Source organism: Neovison vison, chromosome 3 (assembly GCF_020171115.1).
Source record: "Neovison vison isolate M4711 chromosome 3, ASM_NN_V1, whole genome shotgun sequence".
Classification (NCBI taxonomy): domain Eukaryota; kingdom Metazoa; phylum Chordata; class Mammalia; order Carnivora; family Mustelidae; genus Neogale; species Neogale vison.
Genome location: NC_058093.1, coordinates 213,638,908 through 213,666,796, shown reverse-complemented (window position 1 = coordinate 213,666,796; position 27,889 = coordinate 213,638,908). Strand labels below are relative to the sequence as shown.

General features: G+C 55.5%; 1 protein-coding gene across 3 annotated transcripts; it reads left to right on the top strand.

Annotated features, from left to right (window-relative positions):
- The first annotated feature begins 103 nt into the window (after positions 1-103).
- On the top strand, positions 104-27,889 carry PPM1F (protein phosphatase, Mg2+/Mn2+ dependent 1F). Of its 3 annotated transcripts, XM_044243784.1 has the most exons (9): positions 104-133; positions 1,327-1,509; positions 6,642-6,902; positions 11,268-11,410; positions 16,815-17,017; positions 17,608-17,796; positions 19,820-19,963; positions 22,710-22,803; positions 23,995-27,889. In XM_044243784.1, the coding sequence occupies exons 3-9, from the start codon at positions 6,706-6,708 to the stop codon at positions 24,345-24,347; spliced, it is 1,323 nt and encodes a 440-aa protein (XP_044099719.1). In that variant the 5' UTR covers positions 104-133; positions 1,327-1,509; positions 6,642-6,705; the 3' UTR covers positions 24,348-27,889. The 3 variants fall into 3 exon arrangements, with proteins under 3 accessions (XP_044099719.1, XP_044099718.1, XP_044099721.1); XM_044243783.1 differs by lacking the exon at positions 1,327-1,509 and having other exon boundaries at positions 109-133; XM_044243786.1 differs by lacking the exons at positions 104-133; positions 1,327-1,509 and adding an exon at positions 4,551-4,642.

The window sequence follows — 27,889 nt, the reverse complement described above, 5'->3', positions numbered from 1 at the left end:
GGGGGCAGCAGAGGCCCGACCCCGCCCGTCCTCGGCCCGACTGCGCCTGCGCGGAGCCCGAGGCGGCGGGGGACGGGAAGTGGGCGGGGCCGGCCAGGAGCGGCTCGCTGGGCAGGGAGCGGCGGAGTAGCAGGTGAGGCCATGGGGGTCCCGAGAGTGAGGAGGCCCGGGGCATGGGACCGGGGGGCTGACCTCGCAGGAGTGAGGCTCAGGTGGGGACTTGAGACATATAGGGGTGAAACGGGGCGCTGAGAAACCGGAGGGTGCGGAATAGGGGGGCTGGGGAGGCAGGGAGGCCGAGACGGGAAGACCAAAGGGGTTCAGGGGCAGAGTGGGGGACTGAAGAACGGAGGGAGTAACCAAAGACCTGAGGAACCCGAGGCAGAGAATTGGAGGGCCAGGGAGGCAAGGGTGCAGACCTGAGGGGCCAGGGGCCGGCGGGGGTGTGGCCAAGCCGAAGACCAGGTGGGAACCGAAGGCGGTGTTGCAGAATGGATGTTGAGGGGTGACGTGCCCCCCTTTGCCGGTGTCCGAGCCCCTGTTCTTAGGAGCATCTGGGTTGGGCCCACTGCCCTGATCCCTACCTCACCAGCCCCTGCACCTTTGCGGGTCCACATCTCTGCCCACGTGCCCTCACCCCGCGGCCTGCCCCCGCCCGTGGCCCCCGTCCAAGTGATTTAAAGCGAGTGTTTAGTGAAAGCGAATGCTTGGGCTGCTGCCCTTTCAGCCCTAGGTGTGTGAGATAGGAATATAAGGCAGGGAGGTGATAGACTTCACCACTGGTTGCTGTGTGACCTCATGCAATCCTCTTAACGTCTGTGCAGTAGGGAGAAATGGCACCCCGTTTTAGAGATTTTAATGCGGGGCTTAACACATAGCTAGGGCTAGTTGATAGTGATGGACTTCTCCCGCACAGCCTTCCACCCAGCAGGACACATGCCCTGACTGACACATGTCCTCATGGTATTTCCTGGGGCAAGGCCTGTGGGCAGGGCTCTACTCCCACCACGGGAGATGGAATGTAAGGCCAGCTCTGTGAGGTCATCTCTAGCACACTTCTGGCCTTTTTTCTTCTTATTATTCTTTTTTTTTTTTTTTTAAAGATTTATTTATTTCAGAGAGAGAGAGAAAGCTGGAGTGAGAAGCAGGGGAGAGGGAGAGAGAAACCCCAGCAGACTCCTGGTGAGCACAGAGCCCAGTGCCTGGCTCCACACTAGGCTCGATCTCACAACCCCAGCTGAAGCCAAGAGCCAGTCGCTCAATCGACTGCACTACCGAGGTGCCCCTTACTTCTGGCTTTCATGGCCATATATGTTCTGTTGTCAGATCTCACTCTTTCCCACCTGTAACCAAGCCCGAAGCGACAAAAGGTTTCAGAAGACCTTCTGTGAGTCCGGCTTTGCCATTTCCTACCTGTGTGACCTTAGGCAGACAGCTTACCCTCCCGGAGACTATTTCTTCATCTGCAGTGTGGCCTAACAGCTTATTCTCAGGAGAGTTGTGCAAGAGGTAACAAAACAAATACCACTCCAAATACCACTTTGAAAGCTGTAAACCTCCTTACCAGTTCATTTGTAGAATTCCTTTGAGATACTGCCGGAGGCCCTCCCTGCCTTTAAAACCTTTCTCCTCTGATCACGGTCATGGTTGGGGTTCTCCCCAGAATATCCTAACTTCCTCTTTGAAGGTGTCGGGCCTCAGGGTGCTTATCTCAGCCCACACCACCCACTGGCAGTGGCAGAAGGCAGCCTGCGTCTTCCCTCTGCCGTCACACTTGCCAGCTGCCATGCACAGAGGGACGGGCTCATGCCTCAGAGGGCAGGGGTGGGCTTCCTGACTCAGGGAGCAGAGCGTCTAGTTGAGAAAGTCAAGCCTCTAAGAAAGTGGTGGGTCCCCAACAATGTGAGTGTACCTAATGCCCCAGAACTGTAGAGGGGAAAACGGGCAGAACAATAAATTGTATGTCACGTGTATTTTACTGTACATTTTTTAAGAAAAAAAAGATACATGTGTAGGAAAAGATCTAGAAAATTGATACCATATTCTTCGCAGTGGTTACTTAGGAATAAACAAGATTCTCCATTTACAGAAAAGCTTTTAATAAAGAAGGCAATACTGTTATAACGATGACACAGTTTCCTTTCTTAAGGATTGCTGTCTTTTGCTTTACTTCTGGGTTCTGAAGTTGAGCAGGACTCTCAACAAGTATTTTGTCTGTACCATCTAGAAAAAGGCAGTTGAGGCAACTGGGTGCCTCAGTTGGTTAAGCGGCCGACTCTGGATTTCAGCTCAGGTCATGAGCTCAGACCTGGGATTGAGCCCTGGGTTGGACTCTGCTCTTAGCTGGGAGGCTGCTTGAAGATTCTCTCCCTCTGCCCTTATACCTGCTTATGCTCCCTCTCTCTCTTAAATAAATAAAATTTTTTTTAATCAAGAAAAAGCCAGTTGTGGGGCACCTGGGTGGCTCAGTGGGTTAAAGCCTCTGCCTTCGGCTCAGGTCATGATCCCAGGGTCCTGGGATTGAGCTCCGTATCGGGCTCTCTGCGCAGCAGGGAGCCTGCTTCCTCCTCTCTCTCTACCTGCCTCTCTGCCTACTTGTGATCTCTGTCTGTCAAATAAATAAATAAAATCTTAAAAAAAAAAAAAAAAGAAAGAAAAAGCCGGTTGTACAAATATGCGTTAGTTGAGTTTATGAGTCAAAACCCATAAACTAGAGGAAAATAAATATTTTTTTCTTTGGGATCGAGCACATGGAAGGCACTTTGGACCCCAAAGGTGTTGCAGTTCAGCAGAGCTTGGCTCAAAGAGGTCTGAGGTAGGGGTGGGGCCAAAGTGGGACTGGACAAGGCAAATCACAGAAGCAGGGAGGTGAGGGTCTGGAACAGAGTGATGGGCACAGAGATGGAAGAAGAGGCCATGAGTGACTGAATTCCCAGGCTGGTGACCCAGTGAGGAGGGGGGGCGGGTGAGCCCCCAGGGTGAACCCCATCGAGGGACTTTGAACAAGTCACTTGGTTCTTTTGCTCTCTCCCCCCACTGGCAGCCCCCACCTGGCATGACCCCTACCTGGGGAGAATGAGAGCAGGTTGCTGGGAGTGGGGAAGAGGAGCAGCAGGGAGAGTGCCATGGGCGCAGGCAGCTGGGGCTGCTGGCGGGTGTTAGCCGGGATGGCCGTTATTCCCGCTGCCGTGGCTGCCAGCTGATGGGCTGTGCAGGGCAGCAGCATTCCGGGAGCCGGAAGGCCATGGGCCATGTTTGGCCAGTCTGGTAGAGGCAAGTGACAAGGGGCTGGCAGCCCAGTGTACCTCCCTTGGCCCCTCCTTGTCTTGATGACTAACCCAGACTCACAGGCAAGTCCCCCTCCCCAGCCCTATTCAGCACTGCATCCAGCTGGACACCTTGCCCCAGCTCTGCCTCACCTCCTACCACCTCATCCTGCTTCCTGCCCGCTCTGCCCCCATTGGGCCAGCAAGAGCTCGGGACCACAGGACAGCCCCCTGCCTTCTTCCTGCCTCTATCTGTAGGCCCTGGGCTCCTGGGAGAGGGGATTGTTTTGCTTCTCTCTGTAGGGCTTATGTGACAGATTCAGAGTTTGTTGGGAAAAAAAGAAGGGCGAGGAAGGAACTTACTCTTATCTTTAACCCCAGCTGGACCCTAGAGAAGGAGAGCCACGTCCTGGTTCCTCTCCTTGCCCTGCGCCTCCACCCGCTGATGCAGAAACCAGCATCTTTGGTCCTCAGCAGGCAGGATGGCCCTAGGTACCTGCATTCCAAAATGCTGAGCTGATGCCACCAGCAAGTAAGGTCACAGGCGAAGGGTCTTGTATTCTGTGCTTTACACCAGGGACCCCGCTTTCTCAAACAGGCCCTCCTGTGCACTCTGGGGAGGTCGGTGAGCCAGCCCTCCTCTGAGGTCTTAATCATATGCTTACAGGAGCGCGGGCACTGTGAAACATTCCAAGCCCTGCAGAGTATTGTTTCTGGGCTCACAGGGACCCAGACAGCATTTCCCCAACCCTGGAGCCCCAGCTGTTGCTTGGGACCAGGCCTGCATTATTCATATTTCTCCCTTAAGCAATAGGCCAGAGCTGTTCGCAAGCAGAGGAGGTAGGTGGCTTGGCCTCTTTCTCTGGCAGAGGGTGTGGGAGCCTGCTGGGAAATTCTCACCATCTTCTTGTTTTTCCCTGGCTTGGTTCTCGCTCAGCAGCTCGGCGGGCCTGCTCGCTCCCCAGGCGACCCTCACCACCACCCCCAAGAGGCTCCCAGCCTTTTCTGATCTCCCCATTTTACAGAGTCTTCCCCTCATTGTCTAACCTGCTCTTGTCCTGATTCCTGCTTCTTTATCTCTTTATCTTTTTACCTGTTCGCCTTTTGTGGGTTTTTTTTGTTATTTTTCTTAAAGATTTTATTTATTTATTTGACAGACAGAGATCACAAGTAGGCAGAGAGGCAGGCAAAGAGAGAAGGGAAGAAGCAGGCTCCCTGCCAAGCAGAGAGCCCTATGCGGGGCTCGATCCCAGAACTCTGAGATCATGGCCTGAGCCGAAGGCAGAGGCTTTAACCCACTGAGCCACCCAGGTGCCCCCCTGTTCGCCTTTTGTGACCCGGGTCTGCATTGTATTTACTTCTACTGATAAGTAAAGGTGGGTGAGAGCGATGATTTTAAATCCGTCCCCATAACCTTCCATCGTAAGTGCCCTAATTTCTGTATTATTTCTGTGTCTGCTTTAAAAAGTCAACTTTGACAAGTCTCTGAAGGAGAGATGTTTCGTGGGTTTGGGTTAGTTTTATTTTGTTTTGTTTTGTTTTTTTTCACTTACTCCCCCCTCCCTTGTCCTTGCAAGTCCTTTCCAGATTAGACACTCAACTAACTCCCTTTCCCCTTCACCCCATGCTCTTCTTGTGTGGGTTTTTTTTTTCCCCTCTTTATTCTACCACAGACTTGTGCTGAGTTAGTGGCTGTAGACAAGGGCAGCTGTGCCCATGGGTGTGGGTACTGAGTGGGCTCTCACCCCTCCTCTCGCTGGCAGGCCCCTCCAGCCTGCAATTTCCAACCCCTGTCACCACTGCCCTCTGGTAACGTTTGTAGGCATGAGGAATTCCAGAAGAGTCTGCCATGCCTTCTCCCTGCTTGTACTCGTCAGAATCCGGAAGGCCTCAGGGAGGGGATGGGCCGTGAAATTGCTCCCTGAATTCTCTGCCTGCAACTTGGGATTGGACCCTCCAGTTCAATCTGGTTCTGCTCCCAAAGCAAGCTTCCCACCTGGGTGTTGTGGAGGTGCTGGGGGTGCCCCAGCCCTGAGAAGGCTCAGAGGGAACAGGCTGGAGGGGAATGGGCTAGACAAGGGCCTGTGCTTGGCATTGGTGGCCAGGGCGTTGCACACGTGGGTGTGGGGTAGGAAGTAGGGCCTGCAGAGCAAATGGGGGAGGGTGTATGCCAGAAGAGAGATGCTCTGGGACCATTTGGGTCTGGAGAGTGGAACATAAGAGGCTGTAGTGCAGGTGGGCCATGTAGGAGTCTGACACACAGGCCTTTACTGGCACCTGAACCCTGGGAGGTAGGGTGAAGGAAGAGGGTAGGCTGGTGGTACATGGAGGCCCTGAGCTGGGGAGAGGAGCTGGAAGCCCACCTTGGGGAGGTGGATGTGGCGAGAGCCCGCTGTGAGTAAGGCCCTTGTGGGAGAAGAGCTGGGTGTATATAGTATAGGCTCCAGAATCCCTCCTGGACCCCATCATCTCCCAGTCTCAGTGTTTCTGTCTGTGAAATGGGGACTCACCCTGGCTCCCAGGGTTGTTAATGGGCAGTGCACAGGTCCTAGCAGCTAGTAAGCCCTTGGCCTTCCTGAGGACAGGGCATGAAGAGCCTGAGAGGGGGAAGTCAGTGCCCACAGCAGTGGGGTCAGTGGCCTGGGCTGTCCCTGGTGCCTCTCCGTCAGCTGGGTTTCAGGAGGCCCAGGACTCTTCCTGTTAGAGAGGACACATCACAGGTGTCCCCCTTTCCTCGCTTCTCTCCTGCTCACACCCCGAGGTGCCCTGCAGCCTCTGTGGCCTCTTCTACTCCCCCTCTGGTCCACATCCAAAACATCCCAGGACCAGCCCCAGCACCATCCAGGCCCTTCTTTATCTTCCCTTGACAGGCATTCCTTCTCCCCACTAGGCTCACAGACGTGATGGCATCACCTCCTCACCTTCCGTCTGTGGAGCTCGCAGGGTCAAGTTGAATCCATTTACCTGCTGTGTTTTCCTGCCTCAATGGCCTGGGCCCCGGTGTCCCCCTCCTGTCTGCCTTTGTCCATGCCAGCCATCTCCTACCAGGAACATCCCTGCCTTCTCTGTCACTTTTCCTTCAAGGCATCCATGTGGCTTCTTATCCCAGCTCTGTCTCCTGAAGCCACTTCTCTTGGGCTTCCGAGTGCCCCTCTTAGAACTGTGTCAGGACACCAACTAGGCTTGTTGCTCCCCCTTACTTGGGTCCCCTGAACTCTATGTGATGCCAGTAGCCCTGCCCTTCCGCTTTGAGGCCCCAGGCTTGGTGTGACACTTGCTGCGTGATGCCTCCAGGTGAAGGCACCACGCACTCCGCACTGTGGGGTGAGCGCACCGATCCCCCCTGTGTCTTCTGACCCTCACGTCTCTCCTTAGAGCGAAGACCATCGGGATCCCAGCAGAGAGACAACCCCACCCCCCGCCCCGGGATGCTCTGGGCATGGCCTCTGAAGCCCCCCAGCAGAGCAGCCAGCCAGCAGAGGAGATCCCAGGCTTCCTGGACGCCTTCCTCTGCGACTTCCCAGCTCCACTGAGCCCAGAGAACCCTGCACCATGGAAGCTCCCGGGGACAGTGCTGAGCCAGGAGGAGGTGGAGGGCGAGCTGGCTGACCTGGCGCTGGGCTTCCTGAGCAGCAGGTAGGTGACAGGCCTGCCAGGTGGGGACAGCATGGGGGCGGGAAGCAAGGGTCTTGGCATGGGCCACCTGCCAAACTGGACTACAGCTGCCGCTCACCCCGCACGCCCTGCCCTGTGCCAGTTGTGCTGCCTAATGACATCCCCGTGATGGGGCTGCATTGCTTCCCCAGGGCTGCTGTCACAAAGTAGCCCGGTCTGGGTGGCTTGGAACATTAGACACGTACTGTCTCATAGTTCTGGAGGCCAGAAGTCAGGGATTAGGGTGTCGGCAGGGTCATGCTCTCAAACAAAGGCTGTGGGGGCATTGGTTCCAGGCCTTTCTCTCAGCTGCTGGTGCTGCCAGCAGCCCTTCCTTGGGGTTCCTTGGCCTTTAGTGGCATCACTGCAGCCCGGCCTTCACTGTCACATGGTGTCCACCCGGTGCTTCTGTGTCTTCCCTTGGCATTCCCTCCCTGTCTGTGTCTCTTCTCATCTTGTAGGACACCCTGCTCCAGTGGGGACCTCCTCTTACACATGCAAAGACCCTAATTCCACGTAAGGTCATATTCTGAGCAGGTTAGGACTTCAACATCTCTGGAGGAACACAGTCCAACCCATGACAGGTGCAGTCAGTCCTGTTTCTCATTTCACAGATGGGGAGCCAGAGACCGGGGGGTTAAGAGCCCGGCCGAGGCCTCAGGGTGGGGCAGGGGCAGGCCATGTGCCCCTAGTCACAATGACCCAAGAGGTGATGGTGCTGTCCACTGTTCACAGGCCAGGTAACCGGGGCACGGAGATGAGACACAACAGGCTGAGCAGATTAGAAGGGAAAAACAAATAGACAGTAAAGGCTAGCAGCCCATACCAAGTCTGCATGAGCCTCATCCCTCCCTAGGGGCCGGGCCCACACCCCTGAGTCAGACCATGCCCCCAGCCTCAGCATCCTGGCATTTGAGTGTCCCCAAGCATGCTGGGGACTGGTCAGCTCAACCCTGGCACACCATCCCCCTCCACACCCCTCAAGGGCCTGCTTGCTAGAGTCAAGCAGAATTAGTGACTTACTCACCCCTGCAGTGTGGGGACCCGGGTCCCTGAGCATGAAGGTCAGGGTAAGCTGGCTTGGTCCATCCTGACAGCCCCACGCCCCACTGAGCTCAGACGTACATGCCCAGTGACCGTGCCCCTTTAGGGTGTGGCATGTGTGGAGAATGTCACTGGTCTGTTTTGTTCTGCTTTGAAGAAATATTTTGGAGGGGACATAAGGCAAGTAGATGCAACAGAATAGGCCTGGGTTGCTGCTTGCGGGGGAGGGGAGGGCTCCCGGGGCTCTGCCTTCCTCAGCGCCCCGGGTCCCACAGGGTCTGTCCCACCAGCAGTCACCAGGCCCCCTGTGTATTCTTTAGGGGTTGTGGGAAGAAACGCAGGCCCAGCAGGATTGGCGCTTGTGCTAGCTCTGCATGCATGCGAACCCAGAGACAGGAGAGCCACAGGCTGCTGGCTCAGAGTCAGAAGAGGGACAAGCTATAGGGCCGGACCTGGGAGGGGCACCGGGGCGAGCCATCAGTCCGCTGGTGGGGGGGAAGAGGGGGCACAGAGGAGGGATGGGGCCAGAGGGGCAGGATCCCAGAATGCTGTGCTTGTTTTGCTTCACGGCAGTGGAGATGGAAGCTGGTGAAAAAGGGGAGGGTAGCCGGTGACCAGCTCTCCTGCCCAGGGAGGGGCCTGAGCTGGAGAAGTCAGGGGTCTGTCTGTTGGGGTTCGCAGGGTGCAGGGCCTTGGGGGCGAGCAGGTTTTAGTTATGTTGGAGGGCAGCTATCTCAGGCTACCGGTAGGAGAAAAGCAGGATTTGCCTGATATGACATGGGGCCCCTTGAGGCCCTGTGGCAGGCCCAGGCTCAGGTGTCGAGCAGATAGATACCCCATTAATTAGCAGGATGCCAGAGCAGGCCTGAGACCATTACCCATGAGGGCAAGAGAGGCCAAGGGTCATAGCCCCCATCAGCCTCCTAATGAATCCATTTTATTTATTTATTTTTTTAAAAAAAAGATTTTATTTATTTATTTGACAGAGAGAGATCACAAGTAGACAGAGAGGCAGGCAGAGAGAGAGAGGGAAGCAGGCTCCCTGCTGAGCAGAGAGCCCAATGTGGGGCTCGATCCCAGGACCCTGAGATCATAACCTGAGCCGAAGGCAGCGGCTTAACCCACTGAGCCACCCAGGTGCCCCTAATGAATCCATTTTAAAACACCTTTAAAACATTATATTTTAAAGTCATGTATATCCTACTCACCTTGATGGATTTATTTTTGGTTCCTCTTGTTCTTTTCTAGTATTTCTTCCCCATGTAGACACAGTGTTCATGTGTGCGAGCGCACGTTGTCTGCTGAGTCTGCCTATCAGGAGCACCCCCACGGATGTTCCTGGCAGCTTCCTAGGGGCTCCTGTCCCTCTCCTTCCCCTCCCTGTGGCTGGCGTGGAGGCCCCTGGGTGTCAGGGGCCCCCGGCAGAGTGGTGCCTGGTGTTTTTTCAGATTGTAGATTGTGTCCTTCATGAGACTGTTGGGAAGTCAGATCACCAAGTTCAAGGGTGCAGTGATTTACATCCTATCTTCCCCCTCATTGTCAGCATTTCTGTGTCCCATCTCAGGTCCCTGAGCAGTGCACACCTCAGGCTGTAATTACTCCTCTCCATTTTCAACTCGGTTGCTAGGCTGCAAACTTGAAAACCCCAAAGCAGGTGGAACTGGAATGTTTCTTGGGTACCTAGCCTTGCACACACCTTCTTTTTACTGGGCATCATCTGGAGTCTTTAGGAGCCCTGACCACGGGAGGATGTTGCGGGGTGGGAGGGCAGGCTAGGGGGGAACCCCTGGGCGGGCACATCCAGGAAACAAGGCCTATGGCCTGAGGCCAGGCATTGTCTGTGTCCCCAGGCCGGAAGCTGCTTCCCTGCCCTGGTGGCCTTTCAGGCCTGCAGGAAGCCACGGCACCACCCCCCAGAAGCAAAGAAAACAGCACCGCTTCTCCCTGCTGTGAGAAAGGAAAACCCAGTGGTTAGCAGGAAATCCCCAAATGGCAGGGGAACTCATTTCTCATGTCTTGGCTGGTTGTTTCTCAAAAGTAGTTCCAGAGGCCTCTCCCCTGAGTCACCCTCTCATTTTAAAAAAAACAGATTCATCCCTGTAGGTTCCTAAGGCTATCTATAGACACACTGTGGATGCCCAGCCCCCAAAGAGAAGTGACCCATTTGCGTGGCTGTTGGGAGGTCCTTGTACTCAGGGAAAAACCAGGTGTGTCTGCCCCGCAGAGAAGCACTGGTTGCCCTGGGTGTGGACCCCCAGCCCTCAAGGACAGATGCACAAAAGCGAACACACATTGTCTGGCCTGTGACGGGTTCCCACTGGTAGGGAGGCAGATTCCGAGGTCAGGATGCATCTAGCGGTACAGGGGCAGCAGAGGAATGGACCCCTTCTGCGCAGGGGAGCCAGGGAAGGCTTTCTGTGGCTGCGGTGTGGGAAGCACTGCAGGCCGAGCAGTTCAAACACAAAAATGTATCATCTCAGTGCTTGGGAGTCTGGAAGGCCAAGATCAGGGTGTTGGTAGGGCTGGTTCCTTCTGGTACTTTCTGGCTCATCACCTCAGTGCGTCTTCACACACAGTTCTCCTTGTATGCATCTGTGTCTGGGAGGTGTCAGCTCTGTGGTCAGCTCAACCCTGGTGCACCATCCCCCTCCGCCTCCTCCCCAAGGGCCTGCTTGCTAGAGTCAAGCAGAATTAGTGACTCTTACTCACTCCTGCAGTTGGAGACCCGGGTCCCGGAGCATGAAGGTCAGAGTGAGCTGGCTTGGTCCATCCTGACAGCCCCACGGCCCCACTGAGCTCAGGCTTTTTTCATAAAGACACCAGGGTTCCTGGATTAGGGACCCATCCTTCTATATGACCTCACCGTAACTAATTGCATCTATTTCCAAATCAGGTCACATTCTGAGGCCCTGGCAGCTAGAACTTCAACATAAGAACTTTGAGGGACATAGTTCAACCCCTAAGACTCCTGAAGTGCTAGAGGGCCCCAGCTGGGGTTGGTGGCCGGGAGCCGTCATCAGCCGGAACACCAGGCAGTTTGTGCAGCCCCCCACAGCCCCAACCCGTGCTTGCTGTAGCCCAGGACCTGGTAAACGGCATCAAGCTAGTGTCCCATCCAGCTCCCCGAGGCCCAGAGGCCAACCTGCCGCTTGCTGCCGCGCGTTGTGGCACAGGCGGTCATCACTCCCTCCAGACAAGTGTCCCTGAGTGGGAAGGTCTCCATCCGGAGCATTCGGGGAGGCACTGGGGTCTTAGCTTCTGCCAAGGTGCCAGCCCATCTTCACTCCTTGTTCTGGTCTGCAGGGGCGCCTCACCACCACTTGGTTCATCTCTGGCCCACGAGGCCGTTTCCCAGCTGCTACAGACAGACCTTTCTGAATTCAGGAAGTTGCCGGGGCAGGAGGAGGAGGAAGATGACGACGAGGAAGAGAAGGCCCCTGTGACCCGTGAGTTCTCTTTCCTCTCTGGCTGGGATGCTTAGCAGACGACAGACTCACGCACCAGAAAAAGGATGGGATGGGGTGAGAGGTGGGGGAATGCCAGTTCCAGAGCTGTCAAGGTTCACCTGGCCGCCACCGCCCTTCCCATTTTGCTGGAAGAAGGGCGGTCATAGGCAGCACATGGCTGAGGGCCGTGGAAGGGCAGCGTCTACGCGTGCTCCTGACGGCTGTCTGGATGCAGAGAGAGCGCTGGCTCCAGCCTCAGGTCGGCAGGGGGAGTGCGGCCGCTGTCTCCCTGAGCTTTGGAACCGCCCAGGAGATGAATAATGCTTTTCCCCGTTCTACGTGGGAGGAAGCTGAGGTGGCAGCTCGGTCGCCCACTTGCTCTTCTGCCTCAGCTGACACTGCCCCAGGGTGGCATAGGAGCCAGGAGTGTGACATGTGCGTGGCTCCTGGGGGCGGCCTCAGGGTCCAGCTGGCAGAAAATGCCTTTTATTTGGGCTGGTTGCCCGACCTGATCCAACTCAGGACCCTGACAGGTGGAGACTCCACGGCGTCTGGAGAGCTAGCTTGGGGAGGGGCCCGTCGGTCTGCCTCCTCCTGGGGTACTGGTTAGTGCGGTATGCCCCCAGCCACCACGCACTGCCTGGGGAACCCAGAAATGGGCAGGGAACCTCATGATAAAAAAATCAGAGCTCGCTCTTTGCATGTCTTCGTTTCACTTTCCTGATACAGTGAAGGAATTAATGAAATTGGGAATTAATACGGTGAAAACTCGCCCATCACCTCATCCGAGGGGGATACATTTTAAGACCCCCAGGGGATGCCTGAAACTGTGGATCGCACCAGACCCTCTGTATATGCTGCATTTTTTCCTATACATGCACACATCTGATAAATTTTAATTTATAGACTAAGCACAGTAAGAGAGTAGCAACTGATACTAAAATAGAAGAGTGATAATAATACACTGTAGTAAAAGTTACAAGAAGGTGGTCCTCTCTCTCTCTAAATATCTTGGTCTGTACTCACCCTTCTTCTGGTGATGACGTGAGATGGCTGCGTGGTAGGATGGAGTGAGGTGAGTGATGTAGGCATCACAGTGTAGCACTGGGCTACTGTTGACCTTCTCCCCACCCCCACCTTTTTTTTTTTTTTTAAGATTTTTTTTATTTATTTGAGAGAGAGAGAGAGATTGAGAGATAGAGAACATGAGAAGGGAGGGTCAGAGGGAGAAGCAGACTCCCCACTGAGCAGGGAGCCTGCTTCGGGACTCTATCCCTGGACTCCAGGATCATGACCTGAGCCAAAGTCGGTCGCTTAACTGACTGAGCCACCCAGGTGCCCTTGCTGTTAACCTTCTGACAGTACCCTCTGATGACCCTGTTTCCAGACCGCAGTTGACTGCCAGTACCTGAAACCTCGGAAGGCAAAATCGTGGCTAGGGGGACCTCCTGTATAATTTGTTGATTTGCTCCTTTATATATTGCTTATGATTACTTTAGTCTTTATGGATTTAGTCTCTTTATGTATTGCATATGGTTACTTCTGTCTTGTCCCATATTTGTTATCTGTGTTACTTGAAGTTGAGCCTGAGTGTGTGTTTAGGGCAAAACAAGGGACAGGCTGGGGGAGAAAGAAGACAAATGCACGTGGCCCCTTGCTTCAGCACATGCCGAATTCTCATCCGCCCCCCCCCTTCCGTGGCTCCCTGCCCACATTCCATCCCAGCATGGCCTCACATTCCTGCCTGGGAGGTGCAGAAGACCGAAGCTGACAGTGACAGGCAGCCTTTGTCCTCAGCGAAGCCCCACAAAGGGAGTGCCCCACCCCAGAGTCCCAGCGGGAAACCAGCACCACCTGCTGGCGGGAAGGCCCTACAGGGGGCTCCTGCAGGCCAGGGTATGGGGGGGATGGCCCCTCGGGGTGGGAACTCACAGCCTGCCCTGGCCTTCCATTCAGGCCTGGGCTCATGGCCCTGATCAGCTCTCCCTGTCACTGGGGCAGAACCTAGGAAAATCTATCATCTTGAAGCCCTTCCTGTAAAATGGGCTTCCAGGCAGGTATTAAGAGCACCACTGCTCAATGCCAGAGTTATGACTAACCCCCCCAGGTCTGGGTCATGTGGAAACACCAGCCGGCCCCTCTTCAGTGAGCTGGTCCTGTGGGCGCCAGGATGAGACCCTCAGCGGGGAAAGCAGGTGTGTCCTGCCAGTGGCGTCAGGAGTCAGTGAGCCAGCCAGTTGTCCCATGGCTTATCTGTTGCTTATCATTGTCGGTGGCAATTGCCTTTGCTGAAGCTAAAATTCAAGTTCAAACGTGTTGATGGAAATGGTAGCACGACCTAAGGCAGGAGAGTAAGTGGTGCCCTGTGCCTCACCGGGTGTCTCAGGCCTAATAAAAGCAGAGCCTGGGGGCACCTGGGTGGCTCAGTTGATTAAGCGTCTGCCTTTGGCTCAGGTCATGATCCCGGGGTCCTGGGATCGAGCCCCACATTGGACTTCCTGCTCAGTGGGGAGTCTGCTTTTCCCTCTGCCTGCCATTCCCCTTGTGCGTTCTCTCCCTCTGACAAATAAAATAAATAAAATCTTAAAAAAAAGAAGCAGATCCCAGAGGGAGAGGGAAGGAGCCCAGGAGCCCAGATGGTCATCTGAACGTAACTGTCTACAGAGAGGAGGAGGAGGAGGCTAGGGAGACAGCGCTGTGCAGTCCAGCTGAACGAGGGGTCTCTGACTTTTTGGCAGGGGATTCACTGGGCTGAGCACGTGTGGACATGTCTTCCCAGAGCTGAGCCTTCCTGTTCCCACAGCCCCTCAGGCCAGCCCGGCTGGTCTCCCACTTCTTGCCAAACACCTGAATGGTGCCTGTGTCCTGGGTGTGCCCACAATGGCTAGTACTAGACACACCCACCCCCCACCCCCCACTTTCACGTGTGGATTCCCTCAGACATGTCTTCCGTGGCCTCTTGTGCCTTCCCTGGCCTCTCCCCCTTTTTCTTTTTCGCTTTTTTTTTTTTTAAGATTTTATTTATTTATTTGACAGAGAGTGAGACAGCAAGAGAGGGTGCACAAGCAGGAGGAATAGGAGAGGGAGATACAGGCTCCCTGCTGAGCAGGGAGCGAGATGCAGGGCTCGATCCCAAGACCCCTGGGATCACGACCTGAGCAAAAGGCAGATGCTTAACCAGCTGAGCCACCCAGGCGCCCCCCTACCTTTTTCTTCTGCAGCCTCTGCCTTTGGGCAGGAGCTCTTCCTTCTCCGACACCTCCCCCCCCTGAGGTGACCGACTCCAATTCACCTGTGCCTGCTGCATGCACCTGGGCCAGCAAGAGTCCCAGGAGCATTTTGTGTGTGGAAATGACCTGAGCCTCTGAGGCTTACCACCCAAGGATTCCTTGGGACCTGTTCCTTGTTAGTTCCTTGTTAAGCTTTTCTTTAAAAGGCAGGTTTAGGTAGGATTTGGGGTGTTTGGTGTGTGTGTGTGTGTGTGTGTGTGTTGTAGGGCTGTTATCTGTTGTGTAATGAATTCCCCCCCAAAATTTAGTGGCTTAAAACCAACATTTATTATCCCATAGTTTCTGTGGGTCTGGAATTTGGGAGCCACTGAGCTGGTGGTTCTGGCCCAATGTCTCTCATGAGATCGTGGCCCTGGGCTTGTGGCCAGTGGAGCAGAGGTTCCATTTCCAAGGGGTTTGGCCACTTAGCTGTTGGCTAGAGGCCTCAGCCCCTCCCCACATGGACCCTCCACAAGGCTGCTTAAGTATCCTCCCACCATGACGGCTGCTCTCCTCAGGGTCAGTGATTCACAAGGGAGATGGAGAAAGAGAGACAGAGACAGAGACAGGGAGGGGGAGAGAATATGCCAGGTGGGAGCCACAGCGCCTCTCAGGAAGCAGTTCATGGTCATTTCCGGTTGATTCTGTTCATTAGGAGCAGGTCCCTAAGGCCCATGCCCACCGGGAGGAACCAGGCTCCCAATCAAGCATTACAGAATTTATGGACGTATTCTGAAACCATCACCTGGGGCTAACACTTGTCCTGGAAAATTGAGAAAACACCAAAAAAGTCTTAAGAAAAAAACATCCGCTGTCAAAACCACCACCTGCAGACACCCACTGCTGCCATTTTGACTGTATGCTTTTCCTGCCTTTAGTTTTCTGGTCCAAGCCGTTGAAGGCTTTTTTGGGTCCTCATGATCAAACCGTGTGTGGGATTTTCTGTTCTCCTTCTTTGCTGTGACATTTTTTTCCTTGATAATTGTGACATAAGCATTCTACACCATCACGCACTCTTTAGAAGTCCATTTTAGTTTTACCCTTTAATTTTTTCCCATTAAACTTGGCAACAACCGCAGGCTCACATGCTGTCGTAAGAAATAACAGGGGTACCATGTGTCTTTTACCCAGTTTCCCCCAATGGTAAGGTCTTAAAAAACTATAGTAAACCATCACCACCAGGATCTTGACATCGTCAAGATACGGAACGGTTCAATTCTCCAAGGATCCCTCATGTTGTCCTTTGTGGCTACCCTAATGCCCCATGCTCCTGTCCCTAACCCTGACAACCATTAATCTTCTCTGCTTCCATAATTTCATCTTTTCAAGAATGCCTAGAAATGGAATCCTAGAGTATATAACTTTTGGGGATAGGCTTTTTTCTCTCTGCACCATTCTCTGGAAATTGATCTGAGTTTCTATCACATGCCAGGAGTTCGCTCCTCCCTTCTTTCCTTCCTTCCTTCCTTCCTTCCATGAGTAGTATTCTGTGGCATGATATACCAAAGTTTACCTGCTCTCAGGTTGAAAGTCATCTGGGCCATTTCCAGTTTTTGCCCATTGCAGGTGAGGCTGCTGTGAACACTGGGGAACCCAGGGTTTTGTGCGCGCGCGGTGCCTTAATTTCTCTGGGCTAAATCCCCAGGGGTGCAGTTGCTGGTCCATGTGTCCATTACATGTTTCGTTGTGAAAATCATGTTTAATAGCAGCTTAATTCTTCATCAAGAGACTGGGCCATCATTTATTCTGTCGCTGGATATGTATTGCTTCTAATTAACGTGCCATTGTAAATTATTTTAAGCTTTGTCCTGAAATTACCTTTGCGTTTCTGGCTGTTTCCTTGGGTAGGGGTCCCGTGAGTGGAGCTGCTCACTCTGGGTCGGGAGGCTCCTTCCTGAGCATGTTGTCCATGCAGACATTGCCCAGTACCGATGACACAGGCTGTCATATACAGGCTAGGGTGCTCGGAATGCCCCTGGGGCTGATGGGCTGGGGGGGAGGGGACGTGCAGGCCTGTGGTGGGCACTGTCTGGAGAGCTCCAGGGGCCACGGGGAAAGGGGAGGCAGGCAGAGTGATTGGAGCCCAGCTGGCCTGCATCGGTGCCTCCCTAACAGTCCTCCTTTGTGCCCAGCAGTGCTGGATGCCAAGGGCCTGGCACACACCTTCTTTAACCGGCTCTGGGAAGTGTGCAGCCAGTGGCAGAAGCAGGTGCCCTCGACTGCGCGGGGCCCTCCGGGGCCGTGGCTGGTCTCCATGCATGCCATCCGGAATACCCGCCGCAAGATGGAGGACCGGCACGTGTGCCTTCCCGCCTTCAACCAGCTCTTCGGCCTGTCCGTGAGTGCTTCACCTCCAGTGCTCCTCCTCCTGGGCCTCAGTCAGAACAGCTGAGGACGCCTTGCTTCAGGGGTGGGAGCCAGCCAGGGTTCTGAGCGGAGCTGCCAGCCAGAGCCAAGGCAGGAGTGATGCCTGTAGCTGTGCCCCCCAAGCACACCACTGGGGGGAGCAGAGGACTGATTCGTCGGCCCAGCATTTTTGGGCTGGAGCAACCACCAGCCACCTTGCTTTTCCAGCTGACGGACTGAGGAAAGGGAATGACCTGCCCAAGCCTATTAGAACGGGGGAGCAGGGAGCCCAGGATTCACACCCACTCCAGACTCAACAGTTGCTGAGCCCTGCCTTGTCTCAGGCACTGGGAGCCACCTGGCACCCCTTCCCTCATTTTATGCTCCAGCAGCTCATTACAGAAAGTGAACCAAGGCTCCAGAGGCTTGTCCTTTTCCAGTGCTGATGGCCAAGGCCGTGCTGATTCTTCCAGTCCCACCCCAGTCAGCACCTGGGCTCCACCTCCCAGACCAGAGCATCCGGCTAGGTGATAGCCTGGGTCGGGGCGAGGGCGGTGTAACTCCCGCGGCACTCCCCACCAGGACCCCACGGACCGAGCCTACTTTGCCGTGTTTGATGGTCACGGAGGGGTGGATGCCGCCCGCTATGCCGCTGTCCACGTGCACACCAATGTCGCCCGCCAGCCCGAGCTGCCCACAGACCCCGCCAGAGCCCTCAGAGAAGCCTTCCGGCGCACTGACGAGATGTTTCTCGGGAAAGCTAAGCGAGAGGTGAGAACCAGTGAACAGGCCTCACACACAGCATGCAGTCCGCAGCCGTCACATCTGAGAGGCCCCGCCCCAGGGTTGATCTCCATGGAGGCAGGGGGAGGGAGCGCCCTGTGGCAGATTCTTCCCAGTGGCCTCACACGGAGGCCTGGGCGAAGCAGGGCAAGGCAGGTCACGGCAAGTGATGGGTTGAATAGTTTGAATAACGCTTTTGGGCTCTGAGCTCTAATCGGGGCCACCTGCCACCATCCGGGCCAGGAGAAAGGGACTGGCCTGAGACACAGGATGTGACTGAGGACACGGGTTCAGGCCAACTGGCTCGTGCATGAAGTTTGTGCGCTCAGGGAGGGGGACCTTTGCTATCTCTAGGACCAGCCTGTCCTGGGAGAGGAACTCTGTCCACGATTAGCAAGTACCCCAGTTTGTCAGAACATCAGAATAGAGGGGCATCTGGCTGGCTGTCAGAAGTGCAGGGGACACTTGATCTCAGAGTTGTGAGTTCGAGCCCCAGGTTGTATGCAGAAATTACTTAAAAGTTTTGAAAATTAAAAAAAAAAATTTTTTTTTTTGAAAAGAAGATATAGAAAATAAAACCCATGATTAATACACACAACTCCCTGGGGCACCTGGGTGACTCAGTGGATTAAGCCTCTGCCTTCAGCTCAGGTCATGATCTCAGAGTCCTGGGATCGAGCCCCGCATCAGGCTCTCCGCTCAGCAAGGAGTGTGCTTCCCCCTCTCTCTCTGCCTGCTGCTATGCCTACTTGTGATCTCTGTCTGTCAAATAAATAAATAAAATCTTAAAAAAAAAATAATACAAACCCCCACCCTGCCCCCACTCACCCGGGCAGGGTCTTGGCAGGCTGCTGTGCCCACTGTGTGTGTTCTTTTTTTTTTTTTTTTTTTTTTAAGATTTTATTTATTTGACAGACAGTGATCACAATTAGGCAGAGAGGCAGGCAGAGAGAGAGGAAGGGAAGCAGTCTCCCTGCCGAGCAGAGAGCCCGATGCGGGGCTCGATGCCAGGACCCTGGGAACATGACCTGAGCCGAAGGCAGAGGCTTTAACCCACTGAGCCACCCAGGCGCCCCTTACTGTGTGTATTCTTTCCTCAGGAACTGTAGCCATGTAGGGATGTGGCCCTTGTTTCTGAAAGAACACATCCAACACCTCCTCTGTGAACTTGCCACCCACTGGACCTTACCCACAGATCCTCACGGGGCCCTCCCAGCAGCCCTGCTAGGAAGCTACTAAAATGGTATCCATTTTAGACATCGGGAAACTGAGGCCCAGAGTGCTTAAAGGACCTGCCCCAGTTGACATGGCTCATCAGGAGACTTGGGAGGGGATTCGCTGTCATCAGGCACTCCAAGCACAGACCCCAGTGGAAATCAGCAAAGGTAGACTTTGCATCTTACCAGAAAACCATACAACATCTAGACCTAAGTGGCAGCCCCATGAAAAAGGGACAGGCCTCAGCCCCCATGGCCTCTGTCACCCTGGGCCACCTCCCAGGGTAATGATCCTCTGAAGCAGGCTCTCAGATCAGGTTGCTATTATTTTAAGGTAGCTTTGTGGAGATGTAATCCACATGACAGATTACACATATTGCCAGCATACAACATACCGTCAGTTCAGTAACAAGTAAAGTGTGAAGTTGGATAGGTTTTGGCATTTGTCTACAGCTGTGTAACCCTCCTCCGAGTTACAGACCCAGCCACCACCCCTGAAGAGTTTTCTTCTGTCCTTTGTTACCCCACCCTCCTGCCCACATGTTCCCCAGAAGAGCACTCATCTGCTTTCAGACATTAAAGATGCTAGAGCTCCTGTTTTCTAGAGTTGTGTGCAGACGAGACCACACAGGCTCTGCTCTCCTGTCGTGCAGCGGAGACGCCTCCTGTCCTTATGTGCTTCAGCAGTCCGTTCCTTCTTTCTGGCTGAGCACTGTGCCAGGAGTCGGTCTGGCTGGCTGGGTGTGAGCCCTCCGAGCCGGCACCCGGCCCACCATGCCCCTCTCTCCTGGCAGCGGCTCCAGAGTGGCACCACGGGGGTGTGTGCTCTCATCGCAGGAAAGACCCTGCACATCGCCTGGCTCGGGGACTCCCAGGTCATCCTAGTGCAGCAGGGACAGGTGGTGAAGCTGATGGAGCCGCACAGACCTGAGCGACAGGTAAGGGCCCCTCCCTCTGGGCCTGAGACGTCCCCAGCCCCCATCACACCGCACTGCGCAGGACGGCAGATGGTCATCGAAGTAAGAGGGCCCTGGACCACCTTCAAAGAGAACTCCTGGTGTTCCCCCAGACGGAGGGCTCTTGTTGACTTGAGTGACTGGAGTTTGGGGGTGGTCCCTGAAAGCTCACAGCCAAGAGTCCCAAGTAAGCCCTTCTCACCACAGTGACATGGAGCCTAGAGCTGTGGGGGAGAGCTGGGCCCTCTGCCCAGCAGGCAGCCCAGGAAGGGGGGTCAGAGGGCGGGATCCTACACTTCATGCATATGGCAAGGGGTCAGCCGGCCACCTGGGCTATGGGGGGAGAAGGTTCAAGGGAGGAGGTATTGCTGAGCCAGGGTCAGAAGGAACCAGGCTTGGGTCTTGGATGGGTAGAGGCTGCGCTAAGATCCTGAGGTGGCCAACTGTCTGAACCTCGGGGTCCTCACCCAGATATGAGGATGGTCTTCCTCCACAGACCCCCATCTCCCAGGCGTCTAGTCTGTCTCCTTATATAGGGAAGCAGGGAATTGGCTACTGGGGAATGCCCGTAGGCCCTGTCCCCGCTTGGCTTTCCCCACATGTATGGGTGTTCCAGGGCATTCCACATTAGCATGGGAAGTGCCCCCACCCTCCTGTAGGGCTCCACGGAGCTCCAGTCTTCTCCAGCCCTGTCCGTGGACGTGGAGGCTTACTCAGTGTCTTCATGCTAACAGCAACACAGTGGCAGATGACTTAGTACTGTATTTCTTTTTTTTTTTTTTTTTTTAGATTATTTATTTATTTATTTGACAGAGAGAGATCACAAGTAGGCAGAGAGGCAGGCAGAGAGAGAGAGAGGAGGAAGCAGGCTCCCTGCTGAGCAGAGAGCCCGATGCGGGACTTGATGCCAGGACCCTGAGATCATGACCTGAGCCGAAGGCAGCGGCTTAACCCACTGAGCCACCCAGGCGCCCTAGTACTGTATTTCATGGCTCAGGGTCCAGCACGTTAATAGAGCAGCGTCCTAGAAGTGGGATGGAGGGGTTGGAATGTTCTCAATGGTGGTCCTGGCATGGTTGCCACACTGCTCCCCTCAGGCTGTGTGTCCACGGGAGTCCCTTTGCCCACAGTCGCACTGAACCGCTGGCTCCTGCCAATCTGAGAGGAAGGAAAGCGGCTGTTGGGTTTATGTTTGTCTTAACGGACTGAGCCCGAGCATCTTCTCCAACACCGGAGGTCATTTCCATTGCCTTACTGGAGAGCCCTTCCTTCTTGTCCTTGGCTCACAGGTCTCCTGGGCTGTTGCTGTTCTTATCAGTTTGTAGGTCAGCTCCTTGTCTGCAGGGTGATTTCCAAATAGCCCCCTGCTTTGTCTGTGTTTAGGGGCTTTTTGCCTTGTAGGCACTTTGGTTTTTATGTAACTGAACGGAGCTGTCCTTTTGTGGTTTCTAGATTTGGAAAGCACTGCAGGGAGTGTCAGGCAGCGATCACCAAAGCAGCCAGGAATGACAGCATTCCCGGGCCTCCCCTCCTACATATGCTCATCTCATCATATGGAGGAGAGGACTGAGGCTCAGAGAGGTTAAGTAACTTGTCCAGAGCACACAGCTGAGAAATGGCAGCTATCCTATGTCCCTCCACCATCACCACAGCTCTGGGGCATTTGGTGTCTGCTCCCCGTTGGACCATCCTACCCCGAGATGGGCAGTCAGGTGAAATGCAGTCTAAGTCAGGACTAGATGCAAGCCTCTGGGTTCCTGCCTGCCTGCATCCCCGCAAGTTCGCTGTCAAGCTACACTACCTCTGCGGCCCAGCGGGGACTTTTCCAGGCAGCATTTCCCAAGCCCCACTGAGCCCCACTGTGTGGCACCGTGGCAAAGAGCACAGCCCCCTTGCCAGCCTGCGTATCCAGCTACCTCTCCCCAAACCCTTCTGAGTCTCTCTTCCCCCTCCACCTGCTTATTCCTTCCTCCTCCTTCCCTGCCTGTGTTCATGCTCCTTTTTGCCTTTTTCTGGAACTGTCACACCACAGCGGGTTCTCAGGCCCAGACGGAGCCATGCAGGCAGGTCAGGGCTCCTGCAAACCTTCCAGGTCCCACTGCTGCCCTCATCTACAGGGAATCACATGGGAGGCTCAGCCTTTGCTATTGGTGTTCCCCCACCCTCCGGCTCTGCAGTAGGTCTGTATCTGCATAAGAGACGTAGAGGAGGGGCCCACTTCTGTGGTCCCAGAGAGAGGGGACTGGGATTTCCAGTAGACACTGTCCCATGGGGCATGGGAAGCTCCCAGCTGAGGAAGCTGGTACCTCAATGTCTAGCATAGTGGCACTGCTTTCATTTCCAGGGGGGTGGGAAGGGGCATGGTAGAGGCAGAGAGACTTCGAGAAAGGACAGGGCCTAGTTCAGGTTTCATCCAGGCCTGCCAGGTGGCCACACATAGCACAGGCTTGCTATTGCCCCAGTGGCTAGCAAGGAGACAGTATCCCAGAGTGAAACGTGAGGCAGCAAGGATCTGTGGCCGTGGCTGCACTGTGGCTGAGATGGCCCTTGCCGCAGCTGGAGGAGGACCTGCAGGTTATTCGTGGTCCATCACCATTCTCCTAATGCTTCCTCTGTGCGTCATTCCCGGGCCACAGCTCCCAGCACTGTCTCGGGAACCAGTGCATCTTGGCTGATGCAGCCTTGCCAGGGACCCTGCCCCAGCGCCTACTCTGGCTGTCCCCCACAGGACGAGAAGGAGCGCATCGAGGCACTGGGTGGCTTCGTGTCTCACATGGACTGCTGGAGAGTCAACGGGACCCTGGCCGTGTCCAGAGCCATCGGTAAGGAGGCAGGAGGGTGGGAGACCAAGGCCTTTCGTCTGCGGCCCGAGGGTCACCCAGCTGTCAAGAACAGCAGCATCCTCTGCTGAGAAATACAGCACCTGTGGTCTGTGGGGCCGTGGAATCAGACTGAGAGACCCCTGGTGAATTTAGTGCATGAGCAAACACCTCTAGGTCTTCCATCTCACACACGTAATCCCAGTTTAAGTGGTATGCCAGTCTCTTCTTGTTAAAACATTTTCCCAGAAAAACCTACTAGGAGACCCTTGGATAGCTACTGTATGTGCTGGAAGGTCGTTTTCAAATATTCCATCAATGAGGATTATCGATTATCCTCTCCCCATTCATGCTGATTCTTTTCTCCATCTTAAAAAAAATAAAGGGAAAATTCTCTTCCATAGTCCTGTTTTGTCAGCATCCTGCTGCTGCTGGGCCTCAGATAGGGCTTGGCCACCACACCCCATACCTCTCCCCTTGGGTACTTAGATGCCGCTCTGTTCCTGCTGAGCCCCACAATGTGACACCCGTCCCTCCCGGCCGCCTGGCACGTGCCAGCTTAGAGCCCTTCTCCCTGCTGCTGCCGCCATTGAGCATCTGGACACACCACAGTGAGGAGGTAGCCGGGTGGGTCTCTCCAAGCAGAGGCTCCTTCCACAGAGCAGAACACCCCAGGCAGTTCAATGGCAGAAGGTGGTGGGGGCTGGTGTGCTCTTGGAGGGCAGGTGTGGAAGGAGGGGACTCGTGGGCCTGGGCAAGGTGTAAGGAGGAGGCCATGGCTTCCAGTAGCACTTTGAAAGTAAAGCCTACAGAACTAGCTAGAGGATTGGATGTGGGGTCCCAGGGAGAGGGTCCTGAGGGCAAGGGAAGCTACAGACCTGAGTATAAGGAAGGAAAGGTAAGGTCTTCTCCCTCAGCCACCCCAACTCTCCGACTCCGGGCCTGGATCCACTGGAAGGGAAGAGGCTGTTGGTCAAGTTGACCTCTGGCCCGGCTGGGCTGTGACTCTGCCCACTGGGACACCTAGATTCTGCCACATCGCCCTCTTGTTTTTTCCATAGCCTTTAGCACCACGTGGGTGTCGAATTTCACCAGTGAGCATGGGTGTCAGAGGGTGGCCGGGGCCTGGCGGGATGGCACTCGGCAGTGGGCAGCCTGGCCCTCTGACGTGAGGCCCTTCTCTCCCGTGCCCAGGGGATGTCTTCCAGAAGCCCTATGTGTCAGGTGAGGCGGACTCGGCCTCTTGGGAGCTGACCGGCTCCGAGGACTACCTGCTGCTGGCCTGTGATGGCTTCTTCGATGTCGTCCCCCACCAGGAGGTCGCCGGCCTCGTCCAGAGCCACCTGGTCAGGCAGCAGGGTGGCGGGCTGCAGGTGGCTGAGGAGCTGGTGGCCGCAGCCCGGGAACGGGGCTCCCATGACAACATCACAGTCATGGTGGTCTTCCTCAGGGACCCCCGAGACCTACTGAAGGGTGGGGCCCAGGGGGCAGGGGATGTGCCCTCTGGCCTCTCAGAGCCAGAGACCAGCACTCCACAGAGAAGCTAGGAGCTGCAGGCCATCGGGTCCCACCCCCTGCCCCATCCCATGCCCTTCCCCCTCAGATGCCTTAGGACCTGACCAGTGGCGATGGGGCTTGTGTCCCCCTCCCAGTGCTTTCCCAGGGCCCCGAGTCCCCCGTGCTGCTTGCAATCAGTCCGTCCTGGAGGCTGTGGGACTGTGCTGGGGGGTATGGATGGGTTATTTATGTCCTGCTCACACAGGCAGTGGGATGGCCCAGATCTCTGTAGGAGGCCTAGGGAAGAGACCTCACTAAAGAGAAGAGGACCTGGGAAGTGGGGCAGCTCTTATCCGGGCCCCATTGGGTGGGGGCAGGACCAGAGATCACAGGCGTGAGCCGCAGCCAGACCAAAGATGACAGGTGGGCGCCTGGGGCAGCAAGGCGCTGCACGCGAGACCCCGGGTGGACCCAGGGCACTGGCCACTTCCAAGTGTGTCCCGGGTGAGTGGCGCAGGTTTCTCATTGGCTCCTCCCTGGTCACAACTGGGAGGACTTCTCTTTCCAGATGCGCCTGGCTGCTCCTGGCCTGCCAAGCCAGGTTCCCAGAGTGGGGAGCGCAGCCCCACCGGGAAGGAGGGAGCACCAGGGATCTGGTCTGTGGTGGGCGCTTGTGGCCCCCTCCCCCAGCCTCCCTGGTCCCCTCCCAGCCCTGCACACACCAAGGGAGGGGAAGGTCAGAATGATGACACGTGGGTCTTTGGTTTGTGGTCTTCGCCCCCCACCCAGGGAAGTCTTAACTCAGAAGCAGTATTTCAGGTTTTTGTCTGTTTTGTCAGTGCCAAATGGACATGTTGTGTCATATAACTGAAACAGAGCTGAGCGTTTATTTTATTCTTAGAAAACTTAAGTATTGATTTTTTTTTTTTAATTTGAAGAAACTTCTTTTGCAGTATTACTGACTTTTTTTTCCTTAATCAGGATTGAAACAAAAACTTTTCCAGGTGGCGTTAATAAGCCATTCAAGTGCCTTAAACAGCTTTAGGTAAAGGCTAGGACCGCCGGGCCTGGGACGGATTCTAATAGGCATGTTTCCGTTTTTACAAAAGCAGGATTTATTTTGTTACAGTGGCATGATCTGGGCTAGAATTCTTCCCGGACGTGTTCTTTCTGCCTCTTGTGATTTCATTCGCTGCTGACAGCAGAGCAGCACTGAAGAGCATAGGCTATGCTGTGCAACTGGGCCAGACCGCGGGGTTCCGGGAGATCAGGGTGACCGTGGCCCTGCCAGCCTCCCTCGTTTGACTAGAATGTCTTGTGTTGGTAATCAAATGGGTTTCATTGGGAAGCACCACTTAGAGGCCCCAGCAAGTCCAGAGGCAGCCCAGGGGGGCTTGGGCTCTGTTCGGAGCCCATCCTACACAACTGTTCCATAGCCCCCAAAACCTCTCCTCCTGTCTGTCACCGGCCACAGCGGGCATCCTCTGCCACCTTGCTCTGCCCACAGCCTGACCACCTGGGGGAGAGCTCTACATTCCCTAGCATGCTCTGGGCAGGCGGGGCTCAGGAGCTGCAAAACTGGGGTGACTCCAGCGAGGTGGCTGTGGTGTGGGTGTCCAGTGGGAAGTGACAGGGCTGTTTGCAGAGTCCAGGCAGAGGTCAAGGGCCCAGAGAGAGGGCTCTCTGCTGGGAGGACCCAGGCCTCCAGGTCTGGGAATGGCAGTGGCTGGCCAGGAGAGTGCAGGGAGGACCCTGATCCTAGTGTACCGAGGGGCGCCTTCTGAAGAGGCAGCGGGGCAGTGGGAGAGGCCCCCCGCAGGCTCAGCATCTACCCCACACTCCCGCAGCAGGGATGGAGGAGCCCAGATGACGCGATCCATGCCGTGACCCCCAAGGCTCCTGATGGACAGCATCTTAAACACAATCGCTGCAATTCAGAGACAGTTTGATGGGAGCCAACAATGACCTAGTATTGCTCTCGCTGAATCTGAAGGCCCCACTGTTTTCTGGGGGTCCAAAGCCCCCTGTTTGGCCCTTCCCGGCACAGGGCTGGCAACAGCATGTGGCCCTGCCCTTCACTGCTGGCCTGGCTGCCCCCGGGCATGATCTTAGCAGAGGAAGGAAGTGTGGACTTCCGTTGTTCTCTCTTCTTTGCCGGTCTCTGATTCCATGATTGCCACCAAGAGCGGAGCTTCACCCGTGGAGCCCAGATCTCACTGTGTGCCATTCTGATTCGTGCCCCGGCCTCAGGCTTGTTGCAGTGACACACCCCTCTGGCAGAGGCTTCTGCTGTCTGGGGCTGCTCGTCCTTGTCTTGGGGCTGAGGGAGCCCCCGTTCCTTCTGCACAGATGCCAGCTCTGGGCCAGCACCTAGGCATAGAGGTCTTTTCCCTCTTGACCAGACCTGGACTGGGAGCCATGGGCATCTTCAGCCTCTGAAAGCCCTGGCCCCCCTCCTCTTCGGGCCACAGTCCCAAGAGGGCCCCTAGCCAGGACCCCAGGTCTGGAAGCCTCAATCTCCATCTCAAATCCTAGCTTTGCCACTAGCTCATTGACTGAGCTAAGCAAGTCATGGAGCCCTCCTGGGCCTCTCCTCTCTAGGGCCCAGGGTTGCACAGAAGCTGTGATTCTGGAAGGTCCAGGGCTGTCCTGGGGAGCTGCTGCCAGTTCCAGGACAGCAGCTCCTGCCAGCGGGAAGGAGTGATGAAGTATTATTAGGGTCTATTCTTATAGTTAAGTGGGCTGGAAGGGAATGGAGCTGCTGATGCTTGCACCCAATCTGGAACACAAAAGCTTGAGAGAGCCCTACTAGAGAGCTCTGCTTTTACAGGTAGAACAGATTCTGAGCCAGCAGGGGTGGGAGAAGCAGACTGGGCCCAACTTCCCCCCCACCCCCGCCCCGTAGCTGTGAGGTGGAAGGACATGGAGCTGGGCTGGGCACAGCCAGGCTCTCCCTGACCTCTCTTGTCCTTGGCACCCGGGCCAAGGAAGGAGGTGTGCTTTAAGGGGGCAGTTGTGGGGACAGGCCCCACTGGAGACATGCAGGCTCTCTGAGGTCCCGAGCCAGCCTCTGGCCACAGCCCACTCTCTCCCTACCCTCCCCAGCCAGCACGCTGCCCTCCCCTGTTCCCGTGCCCTACTGGCTCAGAGTTCCGGGTTCCCTGCCCAGGTGGGGTATAGTCCCGGGGCCAGGGGTACAGCCACACCAGTTCCCAGGCCTAGCCCTGACAAGGGCTCAACGGAAACCTGCTGGGCCTGTGCAGAGTAAGCTGGTTCGCCTTGGGATCCTGCCGGTCGCCCCCAGGAGGCAGCCCCAGGAGACCAGCACTTTCTGCCAAGGCTCCACAGCTTTGCCAAACATGCCAAGCTTTGCCATTCATGCGCCATGCAGCCTTGCCAAGGGTTTATCTGTGCACATCTCAGCAGGGCTCCTGGGAGAGGTGTTTTCTGCAAGGGGCATCTTGTCCCAAGACAGGATGGCTGTTCCCTCTGTCTGTAGGAATGAGTCCCGGGCTAAAGGGGCCAGAAACTTGGTTTCCTCCCAGGAGTCACTGTGCTCAAGTGTCAATAAACCATGAGTTCTGAAACCCTG